Source organism: Salvelinus alpinus, chromosome 7 (genome assembly GCF_045679555.1).
Source record: "Salvelinus alpinus chromosome 7, SLU_Salpinus.1, whole genome shotgun sequence".
In the NCBI taxonomy this organism is placed as follows: domain Eukaryota; kingdom Metazoa; phylum Chordata; class Actinopteri; order Salmoniformes; family Salmonidae; genus Salvelinus; species Salvelinus alpinus.
In genome coordinates this window covers 22063442-22078640 of record NC_092092.1, presented here as the reverse complement: position 1 = coordinate 22078640, position 15199 = coordinate 22063442, and the positions used below count along the sequence as shown (strand labels likewise).

At 42.4% G+C, this 15199-nt stretch overlaps 2 protein-coding genes across 3 annotated transcripts in view; one reads left to right on the top strand and one right to left on the bottom strand.

Annotated features, from left to right (window-relative positions):
- akt3a (v-akt murine thymoma viral oncogene homolog 3a) overlaps window positions 1–6963 on the top strand; it is a 142346-nt gene extending 135383 nt beyond the window's left edge. For both annotated transcript variants that reach the window (XM_071409424.1, XM_071409423.1), the window contains exon 14: window positions 506–6963. In XM_071409424.1, coding sequence (XP_071265525.1) covers window positions 506–591 — 86 coding nt within the window. In that variant the 3' untranslated portion in view covers window positions 592–6963. The remainder of the gene's footprint in view (window positions 1–505) is intronic.
- Window positions 6964–7057: 94 nt separating this feature from the next.
- The window catches only part of sdccag8 (SHH signaling and ciliogenesis regulator sdccag8), a 55718-nt gene continuing 47576 nt past the window's right edge, over window positions 7058–15199 (bottom strand). Inside the window, exons 17-18 of the mRNA XM_071409422.1 lie at window positions 12446–12572; window positions 7058–10855 (exon numbers count right to left, since the gene is read on the bottom strand). Of these exons, the coding sequence (XP_071265523.1) occupies window positions 10814–10855; window positions 12446–12572 (169 nt within the window). The 3' untranslated portion in view covers window positions 7058–10813. The remainder of the gene's footprint in view (window positions 10856–12445; window positions 12573–15199) is intronic.

The following is a 15199-nucleotide window of genomic DNA, read 5'->3' as shown; positions in this document are numbered from 1 at the left end:
GTAAGTGTGTTCCTAATGTTTGGTATACTCAGTGAAGGTTGTAATCTCATTGATCAACGGCTCAACCAAATAATCCACGTTGAAATGACGCGTTGTGCCCAGTGGGTCGTTCACAAATTCGAACACTGAAATATGATGTAATCTACACCTGGCTGATATAAATCTTCATTATTTTGTTTAATGATTTTCAATTTGAGCATCATTATTTCTATATAGCCTACACCTTCTCGTTATGAACTTCTAACTCGAGTGGGACGGGTGTGGCTTCGTGACAACGATCACAAGAGCAGCTGCTCACCGATTTGACAGCTCCAGCGCAGTTACACCTCCGACAGTGCCAAAACATCAGCGATGAGGGTGTCAGCTATTGCCAGTTAACGCTTGATCTAAATGAATCTAGGCCTTAAACATGCTCACTAGAGCATCAGAGAGGCTTAAATAGAATCACTGTAAAAAGGTTGAATTGCATGATTGAAGTGAGTAATGTCCTGTTTGTCCCTCCCAGTTGATGAAGACGGGATGGATTGCATGGACAACGAGCGGAGACCACACTTCCCCCAGTTCTCCTACTCAGCCAGTGGGAGAGAATGATCGCTGTATCCAGACAGTACTGCACCACCATCAGTACCAATGGAAGGTTACAGTATAAAACCAACCTAGCCTGAGCTAACCCCTCCTCTCTCCATTTGGGTCATTCCATAGTGAGCATGGAGATCCATCACTGTATGTTTTATGTGTCTGTTTTTTCATGGGGATTTTGCATGTGTGGTCAGACAGAAGTTCAGCCCTGTTGGTAGTTCCCGACAGTTAAAGGTGCATTTCTTATGGAATGCTCCTTTTAAAGCCTTGAAACTGACTCAAGAGGGCAAACGGGTTTGTTGTGTTGTGTGTCATTAGATCCCTTGGTCATTGACTTCTGCGATCCAGTTCTATCTACTGTAGGAGACTGACATTCCTGGTAGGGAGCGCTGCTGTCTTTAGCGTTCTCATTTCACATAGGACAGTATACTAGAACTCGAGATTCACAGGAGATTCTCCATTTGTTTGCTGTGTCATAATCTGCAACGGTCCTCATTCTTCTCTTGATGACATTTGGGTTTACACATTGTCGTTTGGTTAGCTAACATCTGTGTTGTGTGTATAGAAATAAGTTTACTATAGGATTAGAGATTTTTCTTTCAGAAGTCAAAAACGGACAGAAAACGGTTCACTCAGGCTACACAGAGATCAATCTGTCTTCACCTCCGTATACAGGTCACCGGTACTGCTATCTTTACTCTGCAGGTCAAGCTACAAGCGCTAACTATACAAACCACCTCCACCACTTCTCATGGACACTATGACTGTAGTCTCACATATTATACTGTTACGTCATTTTGTCCCTTATTTAAGGTGTGCAAAAGTAAACCTCTAGTCTCGTCTGCTATTTGTTGATAAGCTGTGATTTTTACTTTCTCCTCTCGCCTGTGAAATCAGTCATTCGAATAGTGTGAACGCTTTGGGATGTTGCTCTGCCAATGTTATGTATGAATGGGAGTAAATGTTTGTGTACTGTGTGTAGAGATTTTAAGAGAGCCTGAAGGCACAGCACTGTTGGCTGTAACCTCCTGTGAATCCGAGCTGTGCGTTAGCTGTCAGGAACAGCAAGGTTCACCTCAACTTGTCTTAACAGTGAGGATGAGAGGAAGAGCATTCTAGGTATGTGTGTCAGGGTTATCTGGCTGAAGGTAGATGCTTCCCACAACTGAAATTATGTAAAGCTTTATTTCAGACATATCACCATAGAAAATAAAAGCATTCAAAAACAAAAATGTATAAATGTGAATGAGAAATGCAAGATGGTGGCTGTTTACTGTCTAATGCTCCTGTAAGGGGTGGGGTTAAACCTGTAAGAAGGGTGAAGGAATTTGAATTATCTGACCGGGGTGGGGGACATACTGTATAACTATGATTCAATGGGGACAAGAGGGAGGTATTGGCATTGTTTGATTTGGACCACAGCAATGGCTTCCTGTTGTTTTATTTATTTGTTCTTCTTTTGTATAACTGTTCTTGTTATATGATTAGGATTAATGTCCAGTCTTTTGTTCTGGATGAAAAAGGCACCTCGAATAATGGCTTAAGAATGTAGAAGCAAAGCCTTCATGTTGTCGTTTTTGTTTTTGCTCTAATTTTTTTTTTGTTTTGGTTTGTTTCTTTGTTCTCTTACCAAAATATGACGACAATGAAAAAGACAGAGCAGACAGCATATTAAAGAGTTCTATCAGTATCAAGGTATTATTATTAAATATTTTCCATAAGACTTTTACATTTCACAGGCATCTAACCTGGAATGTCTAAGTGGTATTAAAACCTTTAAGTTCTCTTCTCCACATACAGTATATAAGGGCTGTATAAGCTTCAACTGGTATGACGCTACTGTTGTCTTCTAGCATCTGAGCATTCCTGTAATACATGTAAATACATGAGAATGGCACAGAACAAGCTTCCTCAAACTGTAATTTACTACATTTTAGTTGCTTAATAACACACTGCACGTTTAGGCCTTTTTCTTTACCTCTGCTTTTTAGAACAAGAAAAATATGACATTAGAATGAATAACTTAAGCATTTACAAAGGGAATATATTCATTGGCTCTACGGTTTTAAAGTCAAGAGATTGTAAGAATAGGCGTAGATGGAGAATAGCTACAAAGCTTACTGAAGTAATGAGTATTATAGACTCTGTGACCACTGTTCCAAGGGTAGATACACTGCAGACTGTTTGGTAATGAATATTATAGACTCTGTGACCAATGTTCCAAGGGTAGATACACTGTATAATTAACTTTATTTTGTGGCTGACTACTTTGGGATCTTGTAACAGCTTTCAATGCTACATAGAATGTAGTTTCCTTAACATTATGGTGTTGTATTACTGTTTTACCATAGCTAATAGTCAATGACCAATCATTTTTTGGGGTCATCATTTTATTGAAGTGTACCACAGTCAGCATAGGAATCTTCAAGTGATAGTCAAGTCAACCACCTACTCTATGCTGACTGGCATCATTTGATTTACTCTAAAAGTGTACAACATTCAGTAACTTTAGCTCTGTGGATGAAGAGCCATAGTATTCAATGGAACGTAACACACCATTCTGTATAACTATATATTTTCTTGCTATTTTAAAGCTAGTTTCCTTCAATTCTACACATTCTGCCATGTCTTATGTGTGTTCATGTCATATCTGAGTGACTCAAACATTACAACATAATCAATGGCCTAAAAACCATTAGCTGACATGGACTAGTTGATCTGAACATTTCTGACAAGTTATAAATAAGTCTCTACGGTCTACAATGACAAGAGGAAAATTACTGATGTACTACCCAATTTTTAAATTGCACCTTGTGCTTTCTACTATTACAACTTTCAAAAGTCTGACTAAGTTCCTAAGAGAACCACTAAGGCACAAGTCCTATCCACTAGTCATAAGTTAGCCTTGCTTAGCATCAATGTGACCTATGATTATCCATTGAAAGGACAATCAGAGTTTACACATTCCTGATTTCCAGGTTACATTCAAGTTCCATTTGATGTTTGTGATATAATTTAGGTTCAGTATATTCCACCAGTGGTTTGCAAAGCAAGGAGGACGTAGCCTATCATGCTAATGTCAGAGCAGAAGACAAACCATTTTTTTTAGCAAGAGATATCCTGTCTGTGAAGGTATGAAAAGAGTTAGAGTGAATGTAGTGATGTGGACCAAAAAGACCAAAGCAGATGTAGTGACATTTCTCAGATTATTACACATTCCCAAAGGATGAATGATTGGTCTTATATTCATTGTAGTTGATGGGGTCCAATAAGAGGGAAAAGAGGAAGTTGAGCAAGAGAGAAGTATATTTTGTATGCGTACAATATACTGTACATTACTAGTTCAGAAAGTGACTGTGGTATGGCTTTGATAAGAGAACGAGTAGTCGTTTGGTATAACTAATTTTGAGGTGGCTCGATATAGTGAGTCTATTGAAAAGGTATGATGGCCATAACTTCAAAAAGTGTGACATGATTGGTCCATATTTAAGCCACTAGAGAAAGTCCTTTTTTTTTTGCATGGAACAGGTGTGGTTTTGAGATTATATTGCAAAATGAGCAATGGTGAATCTTGTTCAGTTGTGATACAAGTAGGAAGTTAACTCTTCTCATAAGAGAAGACTGTGAAATATGGGAAAGACATTATTTGTCTTAGCAGTTAATTGTTCATGATTGAATGTCAGTCTGTTGTTTTATTAATATGGCCAATTATGTATCATAGAAGAATGTGGAGAGAAACTGAACAACTGTGCTGTGATCACTAACCCCTAGGCTTTCAATTGTGTGGTTGTCTGTTATGGTTGAGTTCTCTTTGTCTTCCAAGATGCATTCCTTTTTTGTTTTTGCTGGTATGTGTTTTGACTAAAAAAGAAACATTTCACCATGTGTGATTAATAGAGGCTTTTATGGCTTACAATGTGATTTTGAATCATTTTTATTTAAAAAATTTTTTTATTTTAATTAATGGACAACTTGAATTTGTTTATTTTATTTTTGAATTGAATATGGTTGAGTATAATGTTTTGGGGTATTTAGCAGTCATGTTATGGTCTTTAGTACTGCAGCTGATTATGGACGAGGGGAAGGAAGGGAGAGTTAAGGTACTGTCTCTTTTGCCTTTTCGGCATTACTATTCGTTTTTCTGTGAAATTCTGTTTCCTCCACCATTTGTCAAAGTCACAAAGAAATAAAATCTTGCATAATTATGTCAGATGCTTGATTATGTCCCTGGGGGAGAAGATCCGCGTTAAAGCTTGATTTTAAATTTAAAGGCAATGTTCCCGCATTGCGGAAACTGCATTCATGTTAAATGCTGCATATGTTGGCCCAATCGGAAATTGTCTTTACATTTTAACGCAGATCTTCCACGATACGGATTGAATCCAACCCTTAGTCCCCCTTAACGGAAACTCTCATTCCAAATTGTAAAAAACTATCGTTAGTCGTCGCATTCCACGGTATGTTGACAGACGCTATGATACCATCCTATGTTATGTGCATCTAACAACGAGAGATTACTGTGGCACTGCTTCAGACACAGAAGACTTCACATTTCGCTTGGCTGAACTGTGACTATTGCTGGCTTCACGTGCTTGTGGGAAATAGGAAACTGGGATGTCCAACATGATTGTTTTCAAGAGAAGTGCTTTTGAAGTCGGAACAATTCTTCAACCAATAAGCTTGCTAATAATAAAGTTGGCTAGCTTGCTTTATATTGACAATATGGTCAGACTTGCTACATTATTCACATTGATAAGGTTATTGTAAAAAACGTATGTTGTCATCTTTTGGTTGAAAAGGTCAGTGGTAAGACGTGGCAACTCGGGGAACAACCTTTTCTGAGTTTCCTACTTGGAGGGTCATTCAAGTTAATTTTCCCACTGGGAATTAGGAGCTTCCTATAACTCCGATAGCACGTGAACGCGGCAATACTTCCATTTCATCCATATGAATATGCACTTGTAAAAAAGGAATAGACTGTTTTTATAAGGACATATTTGAGAACAGGGAATTTCAAGGGGGAAGCTAATGTCCTTATTGACGTTGCAGTGCACACTACCAAGGGCAATTGGCAGTACGGGCCAAAACGATAATACGCTTTTTTTTATTACATAAAAAAACTGCTTTCATGTAAATTGCTCCTTTTATGATTTCAGAGAACTGAAAATTGCCCTTACATTTAAATAAAAAATAAATAAGAGAATTACTTGAAAGCGCAGTCCATGCTTAAATTAGTTTATTGTTAAAATATTGTCATAATGAAGTGTGATAATAACAAGGCCAGGAGACAACTTCAGCTGAGTGACACTGATGAGGTCTTACCTTTCTACTGGACATGTCTTACCTGTTATTCTAAGAGAGCTCAGTTCCACTCAGTCACAACGATTCAATTTAGAACTCGCAGATTAAAAAAAAATAATAATAATAATTTTTTAGCTATATATGAGGATACGTAGAACATCCACCTAGGAATCCCAGATGTTTGCTTCTGCGGGTCATTAACAGAGTGATGTTCAGTTCCACTGGGTGAAGCATTCTAGTGCCGTTGGCCATCTCCAGGGTCAAAGGTCTGGGTTGAGCTGTGTGATCGCCTCGACTCCGACCAACGACAATGTGGGTTCTATCCTTACTAACTGCAGTGTCTATATATAAATCTATTTTACACCTCAGTGTACACACTTTGCTGCTACTGTTTGTAATGTCTACAACAGATTTTCTTGTCATCTTGCTCCTGGTAGTGTTATGAACGAGCATGAATTGTAAAGTATTTATTTAAAAACAAATCGCTGTCAGATGAAAACCTCATCTCCAAAACTGAAAACTTTTAGGAAATTGAAAAAACTGCCATATTTTCCCATTAACGAACAAACAATTATGAACTTTCAGAAGCTATTTTAAATACATTTTATTGGTCCTAGAGTCAATGTTCAGAGTACATTGAGTGGACTTACTGCTTTCAATACATGTCAAAAATAACATTTTAAAAAAGGCAAAAAGTGGAGTTACGAGGTTTTCATCCAACAGCGACGTAATAATAACTTGTAATTAATTTGATGTCCATGTAGCTTCAGAGTTTGACATTTTCTTGACCTTGCTAGCTCTGTCATTAGATCCACGTTAAGAGATAGTCGTGTGGTTAAGGATTTTATGCAGAAGGGATGAAGTATCAGAAAAGAGAACAGTTGTAGTACTCCCTGTCATTAAAGAATACAAACCGTTTTCTTCCCCCTTGTGAATAGGACCTGTAAGGATGTGAAAATTATATGATCTGCAAGAAAGTGTTTTTGTACGTCCTTAGTATTTTTACACGTAAATGTATATGATAGGGACACACATTATTTTCCTTCTTACAGACCGCTTAAATAAAGCACCTTGTCAATCTGCTATCTTTGTCACTTACTTCTGACTACTCGTCATACTGTATTTCTCAATGAGAAAAAAGATAGTTGTCACACTCAATAACTCAGATTGAGCAATATTTTAACACTGTATGTAAAATATTTATTGGAATTTTAACTGAAGTTTATATCAAATATTGAAATGACATTCTACAACATGCAGCTTTTACCATGTAAAAACCTTATCTATATATAAAAACATTAAACACTACAATTTAGGAACAATACAAAAAATGTCAAATCTGTAATTCCAAATGCTAATTTTGTCTATAGAAAACCCTCATATTAATCTAAGCACACACACTCAGCAGGGCTGTGCTGCTGCTGTTTCTGCATGGCTGAGGCAGTGTGTTTTACCATGAGTATCCATGACATGAGGCGCTCTCCACTGTGGTGCTCTCAGTCAGAGATGCTCCCCACACTGAGTCCTGAGATCACCCAGACGTGCTCTCTGCCATCAGCACCATCATTAACCCTACCTCTACTGCTGCCCATTACACACATACAGGGCATTCAGAAAGTATTCAGACCCCTTGACTTTTTCCACATTTTGTTACAGCCTTATTCTAAAATGTATTAAATAAACATGTTCCTCGTCAATCTACACACAATACCCCATTATGACAAAGTGAAAACAGGTTATTATAAATGTTTACAGATTTAAAATAAAACTGATACCATATTCACATAAGTATTCAGACCCTTTGCTATGAGACTCGAAGTTGAGCTCAGGTGAATCCTGTTTCCATTGATCATCCTTGAGATGTTTCTACAACTTGATTGGAGTCCAACTGTGGTAAATTCAATTTAGTGGACATGATTTGAAAAGGCACATACCTGTCTATATAAAGATCCCACAGTTGACAGAGCAAAAACCAAGCCATGAGGTCGAAGGAATTGTTCGTAGAGCTCCGAGACAGGATTGTGTCGAGGTACAGATCTGGGCAATGGTACCAAAAAATGTCTGCAGCATTGAAGGTCCCCAAGAACACAGTGGCCTCCATCATTCTTAAATGGAAGAAGTTTGGAACCACCAAGTTTGGAACCTTCCTCGAGCTGGCCGCTCTGCCAAACTGAGCAATCGGGGGAGAAGGGCCTTGGTCAGGGAGGTGACAAAGAACCCGATGGTCACTGACAGTGCTCCAGAGTTCCTCTGTGGACATGGGAAAACCTTCCAGAAGGACAACCATCTCTGCAGCACTCCACCAAGCAGGCCTTTATGGTAGAGTGGCCAGACGGAAGCCACTCCTCAGTAAAAGGCACATGACAGCCCACTTGGAGTTTGCCAAAAGGCACCTAAAGGACTCGCATACCATGATAAACAGATTCTCTGGTCTGATGAAACCAAGATTGAACTCTTTGGCCTGAATGCCAAGTGTCACGTCTGGAGGAAACCTGACACCATCCCTAAGGTGAAGCATGGTGGTGGCAGTATCATGCTGTGGGGATGTTTTCAGGGACTGGGAGACCAGTCAGGATCGAGGGAAAGATGAACGGAGCAATGTACAGCGAGATCCTTGATTAAAACCTGCTCCAGTGCACTCAGGACCTCAGACTGGGGCGAAGGTTCACCGTCCAACAGGACAACGAACCTAACCACACAGCTATGACAACGCAGGAATGACTTCGGGACAAGTCTCAATGTCCTTGAGTGGCCCAGCCAGAGCTCGGACTTGAACCCGATCGAACAACACCAGAGACCTGAAAATAGCTGTGCAGCGACCCTCCCCACCCAACCTGACAGAGCTTGAGAGGATGTGCAGAGAAGAATGGGAGAAACTCACCAAATGGGCCAAGCTTGTAGCGTCATACGCAAGAAGGCTGTAATCGCTGCCAAAGGTGCTTCAACAAAGCACTGAGTAAAGGGTCTGAATACTTAAGTAAATGTGATATATAAACTCAGCAAAAAAAGAAAAGTCCCTTTTTCAGGACCCTGTCTTTCAAAGACAATTCGTAAAAATCCAAATAACTTCACAGATCATCATTGTAAAGGGTTTAAACACTGTTTCCCATGCTTGTTCAATGAACCATAAACAATTAAAGACCGTTCCACAGGTGCATGTTCATTAAGACACTAACAGCTTACAGACGGTAGGCAATTAAGGTCACAGTTATGAAAACTTAGGACACTAAAGAGGCCTTTCTACTGACTCAAAAACAGGGAGCCCTGCTCATCTGCGTGAACGTGCCTTAGGCATGCAGATGTGGCCAGGGCAATAAATTGCCATGTCCGTACTGTGAGCCGCCTAAGACAGCGCTACAGGGAGACAGGACGGACAGCTGATCATCCTCGCAGTGGCAGACGTGTAACAACACCTGCACAGGATCAGTACATCCGAACATCACACCTGCGGGACAGGTACAGGATGGCAACAACAACTGCCCGAGTTACACCAGGAACGCACAATCCCTCCATTAGTGCTCAGACTGTCCGCAATAGGCTGAGAGAGGCTGGACTGAGGGCTTGTAGGCCTGTTGTAAGGCAGGTCCTCACCAGACATCATCGGCAACAACGTCGCCTATTGGCACAAACCCACAGTCGCTGGACCAGAAAGGACTGGCAAAAAGTGCTCTTCACTGACGAGTCACGGTTTTGTCTCACCAGGGGTTATGGTCGGCTTTGCGTTTATCATCAAAGGAATGAGCGTTACACCGAGGCCTGTACTCTGGAGCGGGATTGATTTGGAGGTGGAGGGTCCATCATGGTCTGGACCCTCCACGGTGTGCATCATCGGACTGAGCTTTTTGTCATTGCAGGCAATCTCAACGCTGTGCGTTACAGGGAAGACATCCTCCTCCATCGTGGTACCCTTCCTGCAGGCTCATCCTGACATGGCCCTCCAGCATGACAATGCCACCAGCCATACTGCTCGTTCTGTGTGTGATTTCCTGCATGACAGGATTGTCAGTGTTCTGCCATGGCCAGTGGAGAGCTCGGATCTCAAACCCATTGAGCACATCTGGGACCTGTTGGACCGGAGGGTGAGGGCTAGGGCCATTCCCCCCAGAAATGTCCGGGAACTTGCAGGTGCCTCGGTGGAAGAGTGGGGTAACATCTCACAGCAAGAACTGGCAAATCTGGTGCAGTCCATGAGGAGGAGATGCACTGCAGTACTTAATGCAGCTGGTGGCCACACCAGATACTGAATGTTACTTTTGATTTTGACCCCCCCTTTGTTCAGGGGACACATTATTACATTTCTGTTAGGCACATGTCTGTGGAACTTGTTCAATTTGGCTCAGTTGTTGAATCTTGTTATGTTCATACAAATATTTACACATGTCAAGTTAGTTTGCTGAAAATAAACGCAGTTGACAGTGAGAGGACGTTTCTTTTTTTGCTGAGTTTATATAGATATATATTTTTTTTTTTATGTACCTGTTTTTGCTTTGTCATTATGTGGTATTGTGTGTAGATTTGAGGAAAAATAACAATTTAATCAATTTTAGAATAGGGCTGTAATGTGAAAAGTCAAGGGGTCTGAATACTTTCCGCATGTATGTATAAATAATACACACACACACAGGATGTGGCCCAAAACCAACCCAAGAGAGGCATGCGTCTTCGCTCAGACATTCATTTTTGTAGAATAATAACTGAATTGGTGATATACACTATTTCTACAGTAGGAGACCATCATTATAAGGAAAGGAGGATACCTAGTCAGTTGGACAACTGAATGCATTCAACTGAAATGTGTCTTACGCATTTAGAGGTGCAGGGGGCTGCCTTAACATCCACGGCGCCCGGGGAACAGTGGGTTAAAACTGCCTTTCTCAGGGGCAGAACGACAGATTTTTACTGTCACTGTGCTTCAGTCAAGATGAAGAGGATGTCATGTGGACAGGGTGTCAGGCCTCCTAGAACCAGCAGGTAACTGGGGAAACAAAGAGGAAATTAAAGAGCAAAAACACACCTGGACACAGGCCTCTAAATTGGGACTATTTTGTCCGCATATGCTCCTAAATATTTGGCTGTGCGACCTGGAATTTGAATTTGGGAGGACCAGTGCCTAGAAAAATAATTATAACTGGCCAGATAATTACTGTTGTAATGATTAGGCTTCACTGTACTGCTGTTTCCGAGTGCCCAAGAGAAAAAATATTTGTTACCGTTGTGGTTGCACCATTACTATAGACAAAAGGGCTTGTTTCTATCCCAAACCATTCAGAAGTTACCTCATAGTACCGGCACTACTTTTCTTTATTTCACTGAAGCAATGGCGGGCCACATTTTACATTTTAGTAGACGCTCTTATCCAGAGAGACTAACAGGAGCAATTATGGTTAAGTGCCTTTCTCAGGGGATTCGAACCAGCGACCTTTCATTTACTTACCCTTAAGAGCTAGGCTACCTGGTTTAATCTTAAACTGTCACAGGTCATTAATCATTTGTTTACACGTTGTTCAGTCATGTTACCTCATTAACTAACAACCTGGTAACTTCATCAGTATATCCAAACTTTTGGGAGCACAGAAAAAAAGGGAAAGGGATAGCTTCTTCAGGAAAGCAATGATTGAATGACAGATCTCTTGCATGTCATCACTCACAAACGTGACTTTCTTAAAGAGACGGCGTCCAATTTCTATGTAATGCATTTTTGGACAATGTAGAAACCTAATATTACCAAAATGACTAATTTCAATAACAGGCATTTGTATCAACATTGTAGATTTTATAATCAAAAATGTCTTCACAGGTTTGCATATTAGTTTCTAGGGTACAACATTTGTTTCAACAGTAGCTAGAATTCATAATATAGGCCCAAGAATACAGGCTGTATCTCAATCGATTTGGGAAAAAAACAGATTTTCTGGGGCTCCTGGATTTTATGTTGCTCCTAACTTTAAGTTGGGAGCACCAGTGATACAATTTGTTAAAAAAAATGTAGAGCCATGACTGGACACATTGCTGGAGTTCACATATTACTAGAGCCTCAGCAAGTATTGATTCAGGTTTTCGCCCTCAGTTAAGATTGACTCGAATGGCACTATCCTGGAATGACTGTGCTGTTCTGTTCAGCAACACATTGGTGGTTCTTAGAGTAATGCTCCGAGGGAAATCCAGAAGTGCTAACGCTGATAAAAACAACAGCCTGGCAGCATTAGAGCAGCTGAGAACAGAGGCACTCGGCAGGGCTCTCCTCCATCTCCTTAAGCTCTTAAGAATGTCAGCCTCTGTCTCTCCCTCTCTGTCTGACACGCCTTTAGCAGCAATCTGGAAGAGCATCTGTGGAGCGCCTAGTCTTGCGTGATGTGCGGCCCTGGCTACCAGCTGTTGTGGCGCTTGTGTGCCTTCTCTTCTTCTCTCTTTCTCTCACTCGCTCGCTCTCTCACTCTTGCCCTCTCTCTGGGTGATAGTGTGGCTCGTCTCTGTGGTTCGGGTGCAGGGGTGAGCTGTACCCAGCACTATATATAGAGATGAACAGTAAATTCAGTGTAGATGACAACCATGGTTCTGACTGTACCTGTATGCGTAGGTTCTGCATCTCTTCAGTGAGGAGGTGGCGCTCCTGCATCAACAGGTTCTGTTTGGCAAGCAGCTCCATCACCTGCTGGGCACTGGACTGACTGTGCTGGTCCAACTGCTGCAGTCTACAGGATACACACACACACAATGAACACACACACACAGTACAGACACAGTGAACACACAGCACAATAGTCAATGCAACACCTTGTATAATGTACAATTCAACACAATCTTTTCCGACACGTATGATGAACAAGATTAATATGATAGACAAAGTAGATTGATAAAAAGAATAGAGTGTAGCAACAGATCCAGTTATTTAATTTTTATTTAACTAGGCAAGTCAGTTAAGAACAAAAGGCAAAATGCCTCTTGCGGTGACAGGGGCTAGGATTAAAAATAAAAATATAGGACAACACACACATCACGACGAGAGACACCACAACACTACATAAAGTGAGACCTAAGACAACACAACATTGTAGCAACACCACATGACAACATGGCAGCAGCACAAAATGGAGGACTCATATTGCTTCTCACCCACAAAAAAGATTGCAAATATATTTGATGATCTTTGTCATCAGAGGTATATGATGTATAGTTATAAAACTAAGAGGCAAGACAATGCCAAATACCCCTCAGAAGAAGAGGCCTCCCTCTTCCCAGTGTGTCCCAATACAAAGGGTCCATTCAGCTGAGGCTGGGGAGGCCCTCAACGTCCAACAAACACATCAGATCAGCCCAACTAAACATGGCCCCTCCCCCATAACACAGAGCTAACTCACACGCGAGGAATGCATACATTAGCATAAGTGGACCGCTATACACAGGATAGGCTATCCATATAGTAGTGGGAATGGGATGACTATAGCTTATTATTTGACTGTCCATGGGCTATAGTCATCCACCATCATGGGTCCTTGGATCAGATGAGATCCAGGCCAGGTCCCAGTGTCCTAGATCCCACAGGAGGGCACGTCGCCAGGGCCATGGTGGAGCTGAGGAGGGGCCCGGGTGCCCAGGGAGGGGATGTACTCCTTGAGCACAGTAGGCGCCATGCGAGGGGAGGCCTCTAGCTGTTGCTGAAGGGGGGAGACAGATGCCCCTCTCCTTCTGGCTGGGGCAGTGCCGTCTGTGCAGTGGGAAGGAAGGCAGAGCAGGCGGCCCCCGCTTCCCCCCCGTGAGAGCTGGAGCACGCGGGCCCTCCTTGGCCCTCCCCGGCCCCGGCTGCACTGGCCAGCTTGTCCCGGGCTCAGGCCCTGCTGCGCTGGAGGCTGGAGCTGCTGCCTCCCCCTCGCCTGGCCTCCAGAGCCTGGCAACGAGCTGTCAGATCTGGGGATGCAGCCTGCGTCAGCCGGCCCCCGCCCCCACACGGACACACAGCAGGGAGGACACCGCCACGTTAGACACCCAGCTCCGGAGCCCCGCAGAGCCAGGATGGAAACACTCCACAGGACTGACGTGGGGGAGGAGAATGACTTTTCAGAGGTTTTCAAGAGGTTTGACGCAGTGAGATGTCTAGATGGTAAACTTTGAAAACGGGTACATTTTGTAATGAAAATGTATTTTGTATGATGCATCTTGCTGCCATTTGAGTCGTGATGACGAGGCCATCAAATGGACATAATAACATTCTTATTATGGATGACATTTTATGTTTTTGCATATCATTCAAATGAGTGCTGAACATAACGCTGGACTGTACTGCAAACCTACTATAGGAGTGTGAGGGATATTTCTAAATGCCACAAGACGAGCCGGTTAATAGGAGCAGCTAAGAAATTGAACATAATTCTTGTAGAGCCTTGGTATTATTTTAAAGTGGTTAAAAAACATTTCCCATAAATATGATAAATTATACATTTTGTTACATTCTCCAGAGGAATTTGAATTTCCTTCAGGTGATAAAAGGTCATGACCCTGTTATAACAGCACTCTTGTGTAAGGCCAACCTGCAGCAGCAGTCAAGAGTGGCAGCCAAGATGTATTTTAAGATGTCAGTGCAAATGCCATGCGTATTAAACCACTTAAACAGGTTGTGTAATTTTGTAACTAATGCTTTCACCAACACAACACCTTACCTCGCCACTTCAGGAACCATGCTGTTTCAATCTGACACATTAGCCTATTAATTACACAATCCTCCTGACCTTAATCCAGCTCCAAAACCACCTTTGTCTTCACCCCCAACCCAGGCGCCTCAACCCCAACCCAGGCGCCTCAAAAACAACCCAGGCGCCTCAACAACAACCCAGGCGCCTCAACAACAACCCAGGCGCCTCACCAACAACCCAGGCGCCTCACCAACAACCCAGGCGCCTCAACAACAACCCAGGCGCCTCAACCCCAACCCAGGCGCCTCAACCCCAACCCAGGCGCCTCAACAACAACCCAGGCGCCTCAACCCCAACCCAGGCGCCTCAACCCCAACCCAGGGCACTGGGGAGAGGTAAGGCAAGAGGTGAAAGGGGGGGGGGTTAAAGCTCAAACTGAAGAAAAAGGCGAACTCCTCCTCCGAAGAAGCAATCACAATGGGGGTCTGATTAAATTAGGGGCCCGTCCAGCAGCCAAAGCAGCAAATCCAATAACTGCCCTACATTTACTGGCACACAACTTAATTAGGTTTTTAATACAGCTTAGCGCTGGGCTCTCCCCCTGCCCAGGCTGGCTGGCTGGATGACTGGCTGGCCAGTGCCCACTGCTGCCTGTGCTCTGCCCGCTGCTGGTTGGGTGGAGGGGCGGGTGG